The 14824-nt window shown below is 36.9% G+C and overlaps 1 protein-coding gene across 16 annotated transcripts in view; it reads right to left on the bottom strand.

Moving 5' to 3' along the window:
* Positions 1–6048: 6048 nt before the first annotated feature.
* PPM1B (protein phosphatase, Mg2+/Mn2+ dependent 1B) overlaps positions 6049–14824 on the bottom strand; it is a 64139-nt gene continuing 55363 nt past the window's right edge. For 4 of the 16 annotated variants that reach the window (XM_082306084.1, XM_082306083.1, XM_082306082.1 and 1 more), the window contains one exon: positions 7895–9744. In XM_082306084.1, coding sequence (XP_082162210.1) covers positions 9439–9744 — 306 coding nt within the window. In that variant the 3' untranslated portion in view covers positions 7895–9438. Of the gene's footprint in view, positions 7863–7893; positions 9745–9765; positions 10913–14824 lie in introns of those variants that run through there. The other 12 variants (XM_082306077.1, XM_082306076.1, XM_082306075.1 and 9 more) reach the window with 6 other exon arrangements.

Here is a 14824-nt window from a genome sequence, read left to right as displayed (position 1 = left end):
AGGAAAAGAACACCAAAATACTGGACTTTCTTAGTTTTAAGGTATTTCTCCTCTCACTGCTTTTGGAAAGGAGGAGTACGGTACCACTCCTGATTAACAGATGGGGAATGGAAGTCCAGGAGCTAGAAATACTCATTAAAATGTTCTTAAGTTTCAATTTGAAAAATGACTACGCTTTCCCTGGACAATTGTATTTACTCAGCCCAAGCCATGCTGACTAACCCCCAACAACCACCTTTTTCTTTGGAACAGTCTCAAAAACCATTCATATAACATTTCTTACAGCAAAGTCCCCGTGGGAGGAATTTGCCTCTTCCTATGCTGGCTTAAAAGGACTCTGTTCTAAAAATAGTGATAAACAAATGTAGCCAAAGCAGTCTTTTTTCAAGGGTGGCATTTGGTTTCTGGTTTTGGTTTGTGGGGGTCTTTTTTGTTTGTTTGTTTTTTAAGATTATTGTTAGTGTCAGTTTTCCTACAGCAAGAGGAATTTCAGTTGGGTCTTCACCATGGTCTATACCATTTCGGATTATGAACTATACCATAATCCTTTGCCTTGAAATGAAATCTTGACGTGAAACTAAGAAGCTTTTATTTGACAACAGAGCTGTAACATTATATGCCATCTGAATGCATAAGCACTCCTAACAGTCTGAAGTTCTGTTTCAGAATCGCCTGGCATTCAAGGATCCAGTTATCAGGGTGAAAGCAGTTACGTGAAAGGTGAAAAAAGCATCGCCTGCAGCGAATACCAGGCTTTCTATTTTGAACTTAATGAATCCACTGAATTGCGTGGGCTCTTCAAGTGCCACATCTCACATTATGTATCTGCATAAAACAGTTTCAGGCACCTAGCTCGTCTACACTAGCGAACCAGAGAAAAATGTAATCCCACATGCAGCAAGTATTCGCATAGTGCATTTAAATCCCCCCGTCCCCTGTCACTCAAATAGTGGAGTGACAGCTATCACATACCCATTCTCCCCCCCTCTCCCCCCCCAAGATAATTAATGCAAATGTCTGGCTGTCATTATATAGAATCATAGAATCATTTAGGTTGGAAAAGACCTTTAAGATCACGGATGTACTCTCTCATGGTTCTCATGCGTTTAGCTCGGCCATGCTGTCCGTAGCACCAAGTACAGTGGGACTCCAACCCACTCAGAACAAAACCAGTTGGCATTGCAAAGATACCTCTTCCAAATATTTCAGTACTGAAGGCTGAACAGGACAGACATACATCATCTTTAAGTCAGTGATAATACAATACCCATTTTATACATTTTTTTCCTCCTTTTCCTTAATTTCATCCAAAACCCTTTATTGAATGCAGTTCAAAGCATAAGGGCTAAGACCATATTAGAAGTTGTATCTACAAGATATAACTTTTATTTTCTTTTCATTCAGTTCACAGAAGCAGCACTTGAAATACAGTAACTGCATATAAAAGAAAAGTTTCTGCAATTACTCACACACTTGGATCTCTGCATTTTTTCCCCTCTGAAAGTTGAGTGGGAAGTTAAATGCAATAATTGTAATCTCTGAAGCAACAGTATGGAACTTTCTAAATGTGTTTAAGGTGAGGATGAGTTGGAATAAAGACATGAATGTAAAATATATTTCACCATTTTAAAATTTGTCACCCAGTACAATGAAAAAAAGGTGCCCATCACTAAAAGTAGAGACTGAAGTTGTTGTAAAGCATTACACTTCTAATCACCTCGCACATTGTTTGCATCAGCAGAGTATTTCCTACAACTATATCCTACCAAATTACGCAGATTTAGGAGAGCTGGAAAAAGTATTTTGGTTTGATTTCACACATTCTCTGCTCCCAAACCTGAAACGTTTTTATTAAACACACTAGAACACATCTGCTTTACATACCAAGGCCAAAATCCTTACTGCACTGTTAAACTTAGATGTGTTTATGAACTGAAGAGGACCATTGGATAAAGGAGCAAAAAAAAAAAAAAAAAAAAAAAAAAAAGAGTGCATTCTCCAGTTTCTCCTGAGAAGAACAAATTAAATACTGTAGATTATTCGTCCAAGATTAAGCAGACATCCACCTTTTTGCATGTGAATAACCTGCCAAAAGAAAAACAATATTCACAGAATGAATTTGATGGGGATGGTGTTAAGAAGTTTCCTTACAAAAATAATGGGAACTATCTTTTAATTAACGCAATCAGACTTTAACATGTACACATTTACTTCAAAGTTTCCAACCAACTTCTAAATGTAGGATATTTACTAAACTACATGTCCCCCCCCCGCCCCCAAAGTAGCTAAAATACATCAGCGCAAAGAGGTGTTAGAGGTGTGTTTTCATCAGTTTCTCTTTTAGCACATTTTTTAAAAAGACAATTCAGATTTTTCATGGAGAAATTAATACTCTTGCAAGGAATATAACATACCCAAACATTTTTGGGTACCCTTTCTAAGTGCTGGACACTAACTCCTGAAAGTAGTGTTTTGTCTCACAGGACATAGAATTTTCATTCTATGAACTTCTGTCCAATTTCTTTTATTTAAGCTTTGCAGCTCTTTCAAAGCGGTAAAAGCAGATCCCATTTGGTCATTTTCTGGCATAACTTTGGATAGAAGTTCTCTGAAAAATAGGTGTTTGAAAACATCCCATAACTACCCAACAGAAACCAGAAGCTGCCTGAAAAAGGCCAGAAAAATCAGTATTTCTGTATTTACAGACCAGATGAACCTCCAAGATCGTCATGAGGGGGACTCATGAATTGGATTGTTTCCAACTTTTTGAAGGTCAAAGGCAGGGTCCTTACAACACCAAACGCTATTATAACATTGCCTCAACTTTCCCACAACTCACCTTAAGTTCCGAAAGTCTAAGAAAGCAGAAAACCAGGGTAACAGTCACTTCCAAAACAGACTCGACACAACAGGTAAGAAAATTATTTCCAAGAACACTGCTTCAATTAGTTGCCACAAGTCTTCAGAATGCACCTTCCTACTACACAGTGGTTTTCTTCCTTTATTAGCAAGGGCAACTGCTTTCACAGAACGATTACCAAACTGATGGAGAATGGCAGTGTTTTGGCTTTTCTTGCCCCCTACAGAAGCCCGTCCCCATAACTGCAATCCTTATCAGTCTTTGGTACATTTTAAAAGCGGGTGCTGAGGCAATCATTAGTTGATGTTAATTTACAGTCGCTAATCACAGTAACAGCACAGCAAAGCTTTCTCTGTTGGAAAGTCCTAGCCAAGCTGCATATGGACAAATAAGGACAGCCAAGGACAGAAGCTGGAAGTACACGTCAACGGAGAAGGGAGTTCTCAATGATCCAAATCAGGCTTTAAATCCAGGTATCGCAACGAAGGAGAGCTTTAAGAAGGTTTTTGAAGAAGGAAAAATAAGGCATTTGGGGGAACATGACCTCTCGGATGTAAAAAGAGCAAAGCACGCGCAGCAGCACTGATTAAACATGTAACAAAGTGAACGATGGAAATGAGAGATGACCTCAAGCAGTGAGCTAAATGCAAAAAGGAGGCACAGTCATGCTAAAATGCAAAAGCTACTTGTCTTTTGATCAACAGAGAAGCAGCTAGATAGGAATAGAAGACAGTACAAGCAAAGCATAGCTAAGTCAGATCTATACAGCAACACTCCCAACAAACACAAGCAGGACAAGATCAGATTGGCACACAGAGAAAGGGGTTACAAAGACACGAGACCCCACGTGGAGTTTCACCTGCATAAACCGCATACTTACCTGGATTACATTTGCAATGGATGAGTGGTTAGGCCACTCAAAGAATCTCCGCCAAATGCACCACCACAATACTGCAAAATTTCAGTGACTTGGGTCCTTTCTTGTGGCTCTGTCAAATCGCCTTCATCTCTGGGAGCATCCCACGCAGTTGCTCACCTGCACCAGCGGAGCTACCTCCCTCTGAGTTAATTTTTATTTTAGAGCTAAAAAACACCTATAAAGAGCTAAAAGCAACATGCCTTCAGCAGACAATCCTTAAATCTAAAATGTGCTTTTTAGCCCAACAAAACCCAAATTAGTTGAGAGATTAAAAACTACTTGGCACTGTGGGTTTTTTTGCCAGAATAGACCCGATACCTAATGTCAGGTAGCATTTTTTTTTGCTTCATCTTCCAGAAATGAAAGTTGCCCACTAAAGCTTAGTTCAATGCTATAGCTAATCTCGAGTTTCTATTGATTTTGATTTCCACTATGAACCTTCAAAGTGCCAAAGAAAAATGACTGGTTTTCTGGGGCTGATTTTACTTTTTGTTTAAGATTTAAGCCAGTGATTATGGCTCCCAGTGTAAGAAAGCTCACAGATAGAGCGGCTGACTGAACTCCACTTTATGCATGATACCAAGAAGCTACCTAGCCACTAATAGCTAGCTTGTGATGTGTTAAAAGAATTGACATCTTACCTATTTCAACCGTACAGTTTGGTTTGCTTGGTTTTTTTTTTTTGTTTGTTTGTTTTGTTTGTTTGGGTTTTTTTTGTTTTTTTTTGTTTTTTTTTTTTTTTTTTTTTTTTTTTAAACTCCTTCATCAGCCTTAGTTCGCATAAGGGGCATGAAAAGCACGGGTATTTTGGCCAAGTCCTGCAAAGGTTTGCATGCGGGCTCAAATAAGCACATGACGATCCAGCCTCTTAAGACGAGACTTCCATCGTAGTTAACCTCTCACACAAGCCTTTTGAGAAGCTCAGGATGACACCATTTATATTTGCATCCATTTCTTTATTCCCTATTCCATTTAACATGTTAACGAGGATCAGTTAAAAGAAATCCTTATTTTGCTCAAGATTATCAGAGAGCAGACTTGAGAACTGACACAGGCCACTTTGTCTCTGTTACAGCAGAAGTCGTAAGAGACAAGAATCAAGCTGAATTTGACATGTCAGTAAGACCTGAGGTGGAAGAGACACTCCCCACTCTCAGCATTCCACAGAAGTATCTTTATGTTCGTTACCAGGTGGCAATTTAATTATGAGAACATAATTTTAAAACAAATGCTAAAATTGGTAAGTTATGACAAATACATGAACAAATTTTATCAAACATTCAGACTTCTCACACTACAACATCAAAAAGCATATATTTTTTTCCCAGGCTACTGAAATCTGAACAGTATTTTGATTAAACTAAAAACATGATTAGAATTTGCAACCAGTGGACACATGAATGGAAAGCAGTGCTAATTCAGAGCAAAAAAAAAGAGGTCTTGATTTACATTTTGTTGTAGCTGTGCAAGCTATGGTCCTTCTCTTTTAAAAACCTATATGCGGGCTTCATTTCTATACAATAAAAGCATAAAACGTTTTATTTCAGGGAGACTATCCACATGATGTCACCAGTGGAACACGGTATTAAAATTGCAGTTCATGAGGAAAGCATGCAGGGGTTATGCTCTACAAGCAGATGCAACAAAAAAGTTCAAATAACAGACTTAAAGAACTTATAGACTCAAAAATCTACAGGTTGTTCACAAATACACCCATTCCACGGTAACACTAAGTATTCAGACAGGTTATTACTATGCAATATCAATAACATGGAGGATTTCGTTCTCCTTTCTCATCCAGCTAAACAACTTCACTAATAAGTTAATGTTAAAATGTAAAGTTAAAATGTGAGAATGTTAACATTAGAGAAATTTCTATCCAAAACACTGTACAAATTAAAACTTTATAGGTCTAACCTCAGACCTTTTAAGAAACTCCAAGAAATGAGTTGACGATAAAGTCAAGTTTAATCTGAATTTTTAGACTTTAAATGAATGCTCTCCTACAGCTGGCATAAGACTCATTCCAGCTGAACTTGGGATGGATTTGCCCTAGGAGCTCTAAGTGTTGTTTGTACTCTTCTGTCTCCCACAGAGAAGCCCACTTTGAGACTTCTGGCTTACTGTGACAGAGAGCCACATTTGCTATAGAACAAACACAAATCCATCACTAAGAGACGCCTCATAAATCTTATTTGGTTATCTTTTTATATAGAATCCTTGCATCTTCTTGATAAATCCTTCTCAAGAAAATATAAAGCATATCACACTGTTTTAGCAATCCTTTATTGAAGATAACTAGTTATGTTCACTGTATTGTATGAAACACCACAATATCATACTGGGAAGGTACTATCAGTACAGGGTTGGACCAGAGCGGACAGTCTGAACAATAAACCATTTTGCATTCTTCATTCCCTATCTTTTAACAACCCCAAAAAAACCAGTAAAGGGACAAATACCTGTTAACATCATCATTGAGAACACTTTAACTTACAAGGCTAAAATCTAATGAATAAATAAAATATACTGTGGCAATAATCCTCTCTAGACCAAAAAAAAAAAAATCAGATACACAGTGAATCAAAATGATTGGGAAAGCTGGCCTTTGGCACCAGTATGAAAGAGCGTGTGGTTTTTACAGACTCACCATGGGGATAAAGTTACAGAAAAATACCATGAATTCCATTTCACACAAAACCAGTTGATGACTGTCATTAGCTTAAAACTACACACAAGGGCAATTACATCCTCGCTGAAACACAGTTTAAACAAATAGGAAAATGTCTACAAGGCATCCACAGCATGTAAATCATGTACAGATGGATACATTCATTGTTTCCCCTCCCCAATAGCTTTTATTTTAGATAAATACTTTACTCTTCCCCATTTTCAGCATTTACTGGACTCATTACATGCACAACTCAAAGTCAGAAAAAAAGTCAAGGTTATTGCAAAAATAGAATTAAACTAAGAATCTTCAAGTACCTTACATGACAGCCACTCTGTACCATGCCCATTGCTTATAAAATGAAAGGTCATTGAACCCATGAAAATATCTCTAATAATTTCTTAATTTAAAATAGATAATTTTAAGTGTATCTATAATAATCTCAAAGTGATAATTTGAATTTTGAAAATAATGCAAACAATTAAAAATTATACCCATATTACACAAGACTTGTCTGTATCTTAAGCTGAAAAAAATCAAAAAACTATAGAAACCACTTAGAACAAAAAATAATCACAATTTACATTATAATAAAGGCAAATTTTCAGCATTTTTTTAAAAAACCTGCAGCTGTGAGAGATGTCAAAGCAAGTCACTACTAACTATAAATTCATCAGTTTGGTTTTAAAAGATTTTCTCTAGCAAGAGTTTAAGGGTGTGTTGTACACATGCGTAAAATTCTTACTGTTTTTAGATGCCTAGAATCTTCATATATTATTGCCAAATACACTTATCTTCAAGCAAGCAGTAGGCAACATACCACAATTTGGACACCGCAGGGAAACCTAACGGTCTGGTAATACAGGTAAAACTAGAAAATTAAAAAAAACCAACCAAATCTGATAGCGTATTGCCCAATTGAAATTACTTCCAAGCCACGGAGCTGCAAAGCCTTCCAACTCAGTAAAGTGAAATAAGTAATGTCTCAAACAATTACTTGTACTCTCTCCTGCTTGTGTGTTGCACATTTCATTGAGCCATAGTGTATCTTCAGAGTACACCTACAATCCCATGCACCTCAGGTACATATACCAATCTGCTGAGAGAATCCTTCCTTCCTTCCTTCTTAGGGCCAAAGTTCATTACAGATGTAATCAGTATGCCTGAGGCTGGTAAAAATACTGTCGTACAGGCAATGCTAAGAGTGGCAATATCAGAAAACACAAAAATGAACAAATCATGGAAAATTCTAATATCTTTCTGCCCATTTCACAAAATGTTGGAAATCCACCAGAATTTTTCCCTTGTATTGAAGAAAACAGATTTAAAAGTTTTTTTTTTCCCCCTTTCAGAATCAAAAGCATTTTAGTAGATTTGTAAGGCTACCACGGATCTTCTAGATCTCCAGCACCCTACAGGAAAAGAAGAGGAGAAATATTACTACTCACCAATACACATGAAAACATTTTGCTGCACTTTGGATTTAAGTGGCATAATTAAGTAGAACACTAGCATAAGACAGACATTTTCCTTTTTTCCATACCTGCCCACTTCCACACACATTCCCTGTTCCTCAACTTCATGAGGGAATTTGCTTTTATAAAACATGAACCCAGTAAAGCTATAAGCATAAAGACTTAAAATTAAATATTATCTAAAATTGTACCAAGGCATAGCTATCAGTAGATACTACATCTATAGACTACAAAAAAAAAAAATATCTATGAAATACTAAGGAACTCAGCTCTTCAGGTATTCCTGGTCCACAAGAAATACTCGCAGGCTCTTTTTCATTAAGGCAGTGAAATTTGTACCTATTTTGAACAATGACATTTTTGTGCAAGCGTTATATTATGAACTGACCACTGACACAAGAATTCCAGATTTATCTTATTAGCAGATTAGTTACCACCACCGTAAATTCCCAGTATTATCACTGATCTACCCAAATGCATGTACATACATGTGTTGTACACCAAAAGACAAGGAAAAGATTTGGTAGAAGGTAAACTTAGGTAGAATAGCCAGTTTATTCATTTATATGGCTGATGTTTAACTTGAACCTGAGAAATGTTGCTCAAATAGAGGATTATGATGAATGTGCCAAACCCAAAATTACTCAAATATTTGTGGAAACTCACGAACAGCATGAGTTAATATCAGAAGGTATGAAAAGTTTCAAGTCATGTCAGAAGACAGCATTTCAAAGGAAGTTTATTACTTGCTTAAAAGAGTCAATATGCATACAGGTATTATTCCACAGCATATTCTTTATTTTCACTTAAACATGAATTCTTAGAACTTGATACGAGGTACTAAATCTAAGTACATTTTCATTTCTGATATATGTTACGCTACAACCTGGGAAGTAATAATACAGTTGTCTAGAAAATAGATATTTATGATGAACAGTGGATACAATCTAAATTGGAAAAAAAAAATCAAACACATTCATGAAGAGTAAGTGACAACCTAAAATGTAATAGCTTTTGTAATTTAGTTGTAATTATAATCTATACATAGTTCAAATACAAACATGCAGTATACGATGCTGGGGGGGGAGGGAAGACGACTGAAGAATTTGTATAATTCAATTACTTTGCACAAAAGATACAATTAAGATGTAAATTACTCTACAATTAGCAAACATATACCATCAAAATTATTATTTAAGACTACTAAAAAGAAAAAGTTTTAAAATTTATTTTTGCATTAGCATGATAGATTCCTATTGTTGGTGTCACAGGATTTAAAAAGTCAAAATCTCAAATGGGAAGTTAACTGCTTGCTACACAACATAAGATGCAATTACTGTAATATACCATAGTAGTTGAACTTCTAAGGAAAAAAGAGCTTTGTATAAACAATCTGTACAAATAACTAAAGTAAAAACAAACAGAATTCTAGGATAGATGTGACAAATGTTGAGATATAAACAAAGGAAAATACGCCAAGTGAAGCGAAGCGTTAAATCCGCTATGTAAAACATTACATCGGTTTATCACTCATCTCATTCATCCCTGAATCTTCATTTGAGCTCTGTATTTCAGCAAGGTGATTCCCAGAGTCTGTGTGGGTGTCTGGTACGGGGTCACTGGGTCCAGCATGAGTATCTGAAGTAGATGCTGCAGCTGATTCAGCCGTGCACTCTTCTCCCTGCATCTTAGCTAGCCTGTAACTAGACAGTATCTCTTCCAGGAGGTGGCGGTAGTTCCCCCTATGATTAATTCTCATTTGCCTGAGTGCTTCCACCAATTTTCCCTGCGTTCCACTTTCCTCGGCTTCGCCAGGGTCCTTTTTTTAAGATTCAAGACCCCAAAAAAATCAGTAGTTAAACTAGGATATTTTCTAACGACATTTAAAAAAAAAGCACACACAATGTTTCTGACTGAGAAAACATCAGATTTGCTCTGTTTGAATCTAAAACACCTTATACATACATCTTAGAACAGTATCATCCATGCTTGTCTATTTTATACAACATAATAATTTAAGAAATGATACCTATTACAACAGCATTTTTAATTATTTCAATTTATTTGGAGCCAGACAGTGTCAACATGATACCTCCTCCCAACTAACTCCATCTCGTTTCAAATTGTCTTTCGATGAATATAGCTGATATTCCCCACAACTGCGGTCAGTTGTCAGTGAAAAATTTGAAAATTTAAAACTCCTTTAGCCATCAGGTCAGTATTTTTAATTGTGAATTTCTGCACAGCCAGTAGCAACACAGTCCTGTGAAAAACTTACTAAAGAGAATAGGTAACTCTACTGCTAGCAGTTTAGTTGAAGCAGCACATCAGAATAAATGCTCAAAGTATTTTAGAAAACAATTCCTCTACATTAAAGACTGATTTTTGCATGCATGATGCTGCCATGAAAGAATCACGCAGCTACCTATCAGCACCAGGAGTGGTGGTGTTTGAACAACGTAAGACACTATTTTTGGCAGATGTGCATATTGGCTCGAAAAATTAACAGGTAGAACAGCTATTCAAAGTAAAATCTAGCAACCTACAGCACAAAACCTGAGTAATAAGCACTGATTAAGGAATGGAGGTCTCCTCTGCAACAAGCCTTCAGTTGAAAAAAATGGAGATTTTTTTTTTTTTGCAACAGGCTTGCACATCTATTACAGTGCTGAGACTGATACTAGGTATTTTAACTTTCACGTGCTAAAGCAGTACTGTTGCTTTAAGGGAATGGTACATTTTAAATTATTAATATCTAGCAAGTTATCAAGCTAGGCAAATGGAACTGTACCTCTGGAAGCTGGCAGATTTTACAGTACATTAGAGGCAAAATCCAGACTGCCTTTTTCTCATGCTGACCTCATTTTATTGTCATCTAGTCCAAAAGCTTCATAAACTACAAGTATTGCAGTCACTCATCTACAAGCTTAATAGCAGCATTAAGACAATATCTTGGGTTCAGTAGGATCTTGGATGCTGTAATGTTCCTGGAATAGAAGCCCCAAGACTGATTAGCACAGTCTAAGTTAAAAAGGGGACAAATTTACCACAAAAATGAATGTTACTGTATATAATGCTATCCCGCTAAGCTTAATTTGTTGCATAAAGAGAGACATACTTCCACTGTGGTCTGCTGGGCTTAGTTTGAGATGTTTTCACTCCCATGTACTAGCATTTTCATATTCAGGTAGCTCTTCAAGAGCCCAGTGAGGAGAAACAAGGTAGTTTTAATGCACGAAGAGGGACTGTTTTAATGCCTCCTGAGCACAGGGTCAGTGAAAACTCAGGGCATCAAGATGAGGCTACAGATGTATTCTATTTCTTGGGTTTTGACAAAAAATACTATTTATCTAGCTAATACCAAACTAGGCAGCATAACTGAAGAATTCCCGTTTTTTTAAAGTTCAGAGAACATCTAAATTCCATAGTTCCTCCAGCCCATCAGTTTTGCTGTGAGGTTGACATTAGGAAACATGCACCCTGAATCTCCACATTTCACAATATTCAGATCTTTAAATTCTGGCAGACTGAAGTGAATACTTTTGCTCCCATGCAACACTGAAGGGTAAAAGCAATAAGCAATATAACAGCAGCTCCGAGACTCCTGAACAATTCAAATGCTAGCAGGGGCTGAAGCAACAGTGCTGTTAGCGTTTGATATTCAAACTCGCATCCTGCTTTGCTCTGCGCCCTGTTTGATGGTAGGCTATTTTGTGCTTCCCTTGTCTCCCTCAGTGCTAGCAGACAAGAAACCCCACAAGCAGTAGGGCAGAAACTGCCTCTTTTATATGCTATACACTATATATACACTATAACACAGATTTCTCTCTAATGATATGTGGCTAGAACATGTCCCTGAAAACCAAGATTATTGTGCAAAGTTAGCATTTGTCTTCCTTCATGTTCTAATTCAACTTAGTGCTACTGACCATAAAAACAAGAATAAATTTTTGCTAGCTATATTTAACATGAGCATTCACAATTTTTGCACAAGTTCTGCTCTGTTAAATTATGTATATAAAAAGGGCTACTACATACTAGGGACAGGATTTACAATGTTTAAGGGGGTAAGAATTTTGTCCATTTACATTTTCAAAATTATCTGTAGCAGCCCTTAATGACATATGATTTGATTTAGCAAAGTGCCAGAGTATAGTATTAGGAAAAGCAAGAGAGAAACATGATTGGTTTCAAACAAGATACTCAAACGCAGCTTTAAACAAATGCCACTGAAACTATTAAGACAGCCACTGTCATTTTAACATTGTTCCTTGTGTTTAAGAATACATATACACCCAAGTACCCTAATTGGATAGTAGCCTCCTAGTCTTAGGAACACATTAAAAAAGTGAGGGAAGAAGTAGAGCCATTAGAGAAAGAGTAATACTTTAACATGTTAACTAGAACACCCGACTCGGTAGTATTGTAACATTACAGTGGTAACAATTACTTAGCTATGAAGAAGTTCTTTTAAATTCCCTTTAAAGATATGAAAGCACCAAGCACCGATACATAAGAGATTTCTATGATTTCACTTGCACTTGTAAAGGCACAAGCCACCACATTCATAGCAGAAGTCCCTCTGCTGAAACGCTGGCAAAGTTGCTCTTTGTGAGCCCCATTCAGGGCCCTCTCCAGCCCTGCATTTATGAAATACTTGTACTCTGCCAAGATGCTTAAAAGAAAAAAATAAAAAAACAACTTATGACTGCTATACCCTGAAGCCACACTAGTGATCTCTGAATACTGCTGTAGTAAGGATTCTTTCACTCCTCAGTCTCTCGCTCTACACAACATCTCCTTATTTAGGCTACATGTTAAAGACTCTCAGAAAATGCACATGCAAAGAATTGGAAGAAGTTACTCTACAATCACTAGCTTGGATGACAAAAAAATTCTAAGCACAGCACTAACTGAAATCTTTACAATGCTGAGTAAAAATGAAGCTAATCTAGAAAAAGATACCGCCTTGGTTTTGATTTATATACTTTCTAAGAACTTATTAGCAAAGCTATTATGATCCAGTTCACAGTAACACAGGGTAACTAGTTTAAATTGTTCAACGCTAAAAAGCATAGTCTTTAGAAGAATGACATTCTCAATTGCAAAAGTTAATCTGGTTAGTTTGGGCTGTTGTTTTGGTGGGGTTTGTTTTTGTGGTTTTGGGGGGTTTTAAAAATTTTTACTCATGTGCATTAACATTTTAGCAATTTCAAGGTAAAAAAATGGTTCTAGCCTTACATAAAATCATCAGATGAAGATGACTGCCACAGGCAGACTTTCCAGCTAGTAACAGCAGTATTCTGCCCTCCGCCCACGCTCTGACAGACACGTGTGCACTGGTAACTACGCACGGGGAAAGATTCTCAAGTGCAAGTCAGCGCACCTTCGTGCTCTGCAGACTCAGCATCTGTGTCTGCAGCTCATAATTTTTAGTACGAAGATCCGCTCTTGCTTCATACTAGTTTATAACAGGGGCATTATTAGTGAGGTTTTGGTCTCACTTGGAAATGTCATCATTGGGATGTACTGTATGTTTCCTTCCTATCTTTGCTTCCTGTTTAGATGCGAGATGTGTAGCAACATTATCACAGCGTGTAGACATTGTGGGGAGTCTGATGTTGAGCAACTGAACAGCTTCCTTCCCTTTTACCCCCGGCCCCGTGTGCTAGAGTATTCAGTTCAAAAGACTAAGAGATCAGCACATAAATACCTGGAACTGAGTAAGACTAGCAAGGAAGTCACATTTTCATCACCTCAGAGATGAGGCCCACTAAATTCATCCACTTCAAGGACAGTAAGATAACAATTCCTACTTGCTGGGAAAGCGCAAACAGGAATTGCATCCTTCACCCAGTGGCACAGCCTCCTCTCAAACTGCTTTGGGTCAGAATCACTTAGGATGGAAAGAAGAAAAGGTACTGATGGGCAAATGACATCTTACCACAAGATCAAACTAAAATTTAATCCAGTGTATTTAAGACACATCATCCAAATCATTATCGAGATTTGCACTAAATACCAACACAAGGTAAAGTTTACAAAGTAGACTGAAGTGTACTGCTCACGTTTCATATTAAAGAAGCCAATTTAAAAGGACTCAAAGGGATTCTAATGGCAATAAAGGTCAAAGCTATTAATGGTAATAAAGGTTAAAGCTATATTATTTTATGAGCAACTTACATATTTAGTTCTGTTATCTCATTTTATTAAATTATAATGGATGATGTACAAAAAATTCCTGGAAGTAGCCAATACACAAAAAGATGCTGTACTCTATGGTAGGACTTTCAGCAAGTTTGCACAGCTATTGAAAAGTAAATTTGGACTTAAAGATGCATCATAAACGCAACTATGGCATATGATATTTCTAGAAAGTTACCATTAGACAAACTTTTTTCTTGAAAAAAAAGAAAACCAACCAACTTATAAAGCCTATGCCGTAATCTGCAAATAAACCACTTTCACCAATAACTTTACCCCAAAAGCAGGAACAAAATTATGGCTAAATATGAAAAGTAGTAGCAGACTGATAGAGGTGCAGAGTTTCCTGAAGGACTAAAGAAGCTGAAAAGAGGAAAATTTTGCCTAGCTTGTTTTGGGGTCCTGTTGCACAATTTGTTGAAAGTTAAATGAAAAATGCATACTCTATCACTTCCGAACTAAAAAAGGAACAAATCCTAAAAAATAAAAAAAGTTAAGAGATTTCTTCTCTATTTGTACTCTAACAGAATAGTGGCCCCTTCCACCTACACAAACAAGCTCTCTAACTTAAGAGAATAAACCAAATATAGGAAGCTAAGAGAAGATGACAGTGGGAAAAACACGATAATAATTGTGGTGAGGCTGCATATTCACAATCTCAAGGCACACAAGTGATCATTTCAAAGTATTTAGAG

Source organism: Platalea leucorodia, assembly GCF_965183815.1.
Source record: "Platalea leucorodia genome assembly, chromosome: 3".
Lineage (NCBI taxonomy): Eukaryota > Metazoa > Chordata > Aves > Pelecaniformes > Threskiornithidae > Platalea > Platalea leucorodia.
Note: the sequence above shows the minus strand (reverse complement) of the source record. Positions and strands in the feature narration are given on the sequence as shown.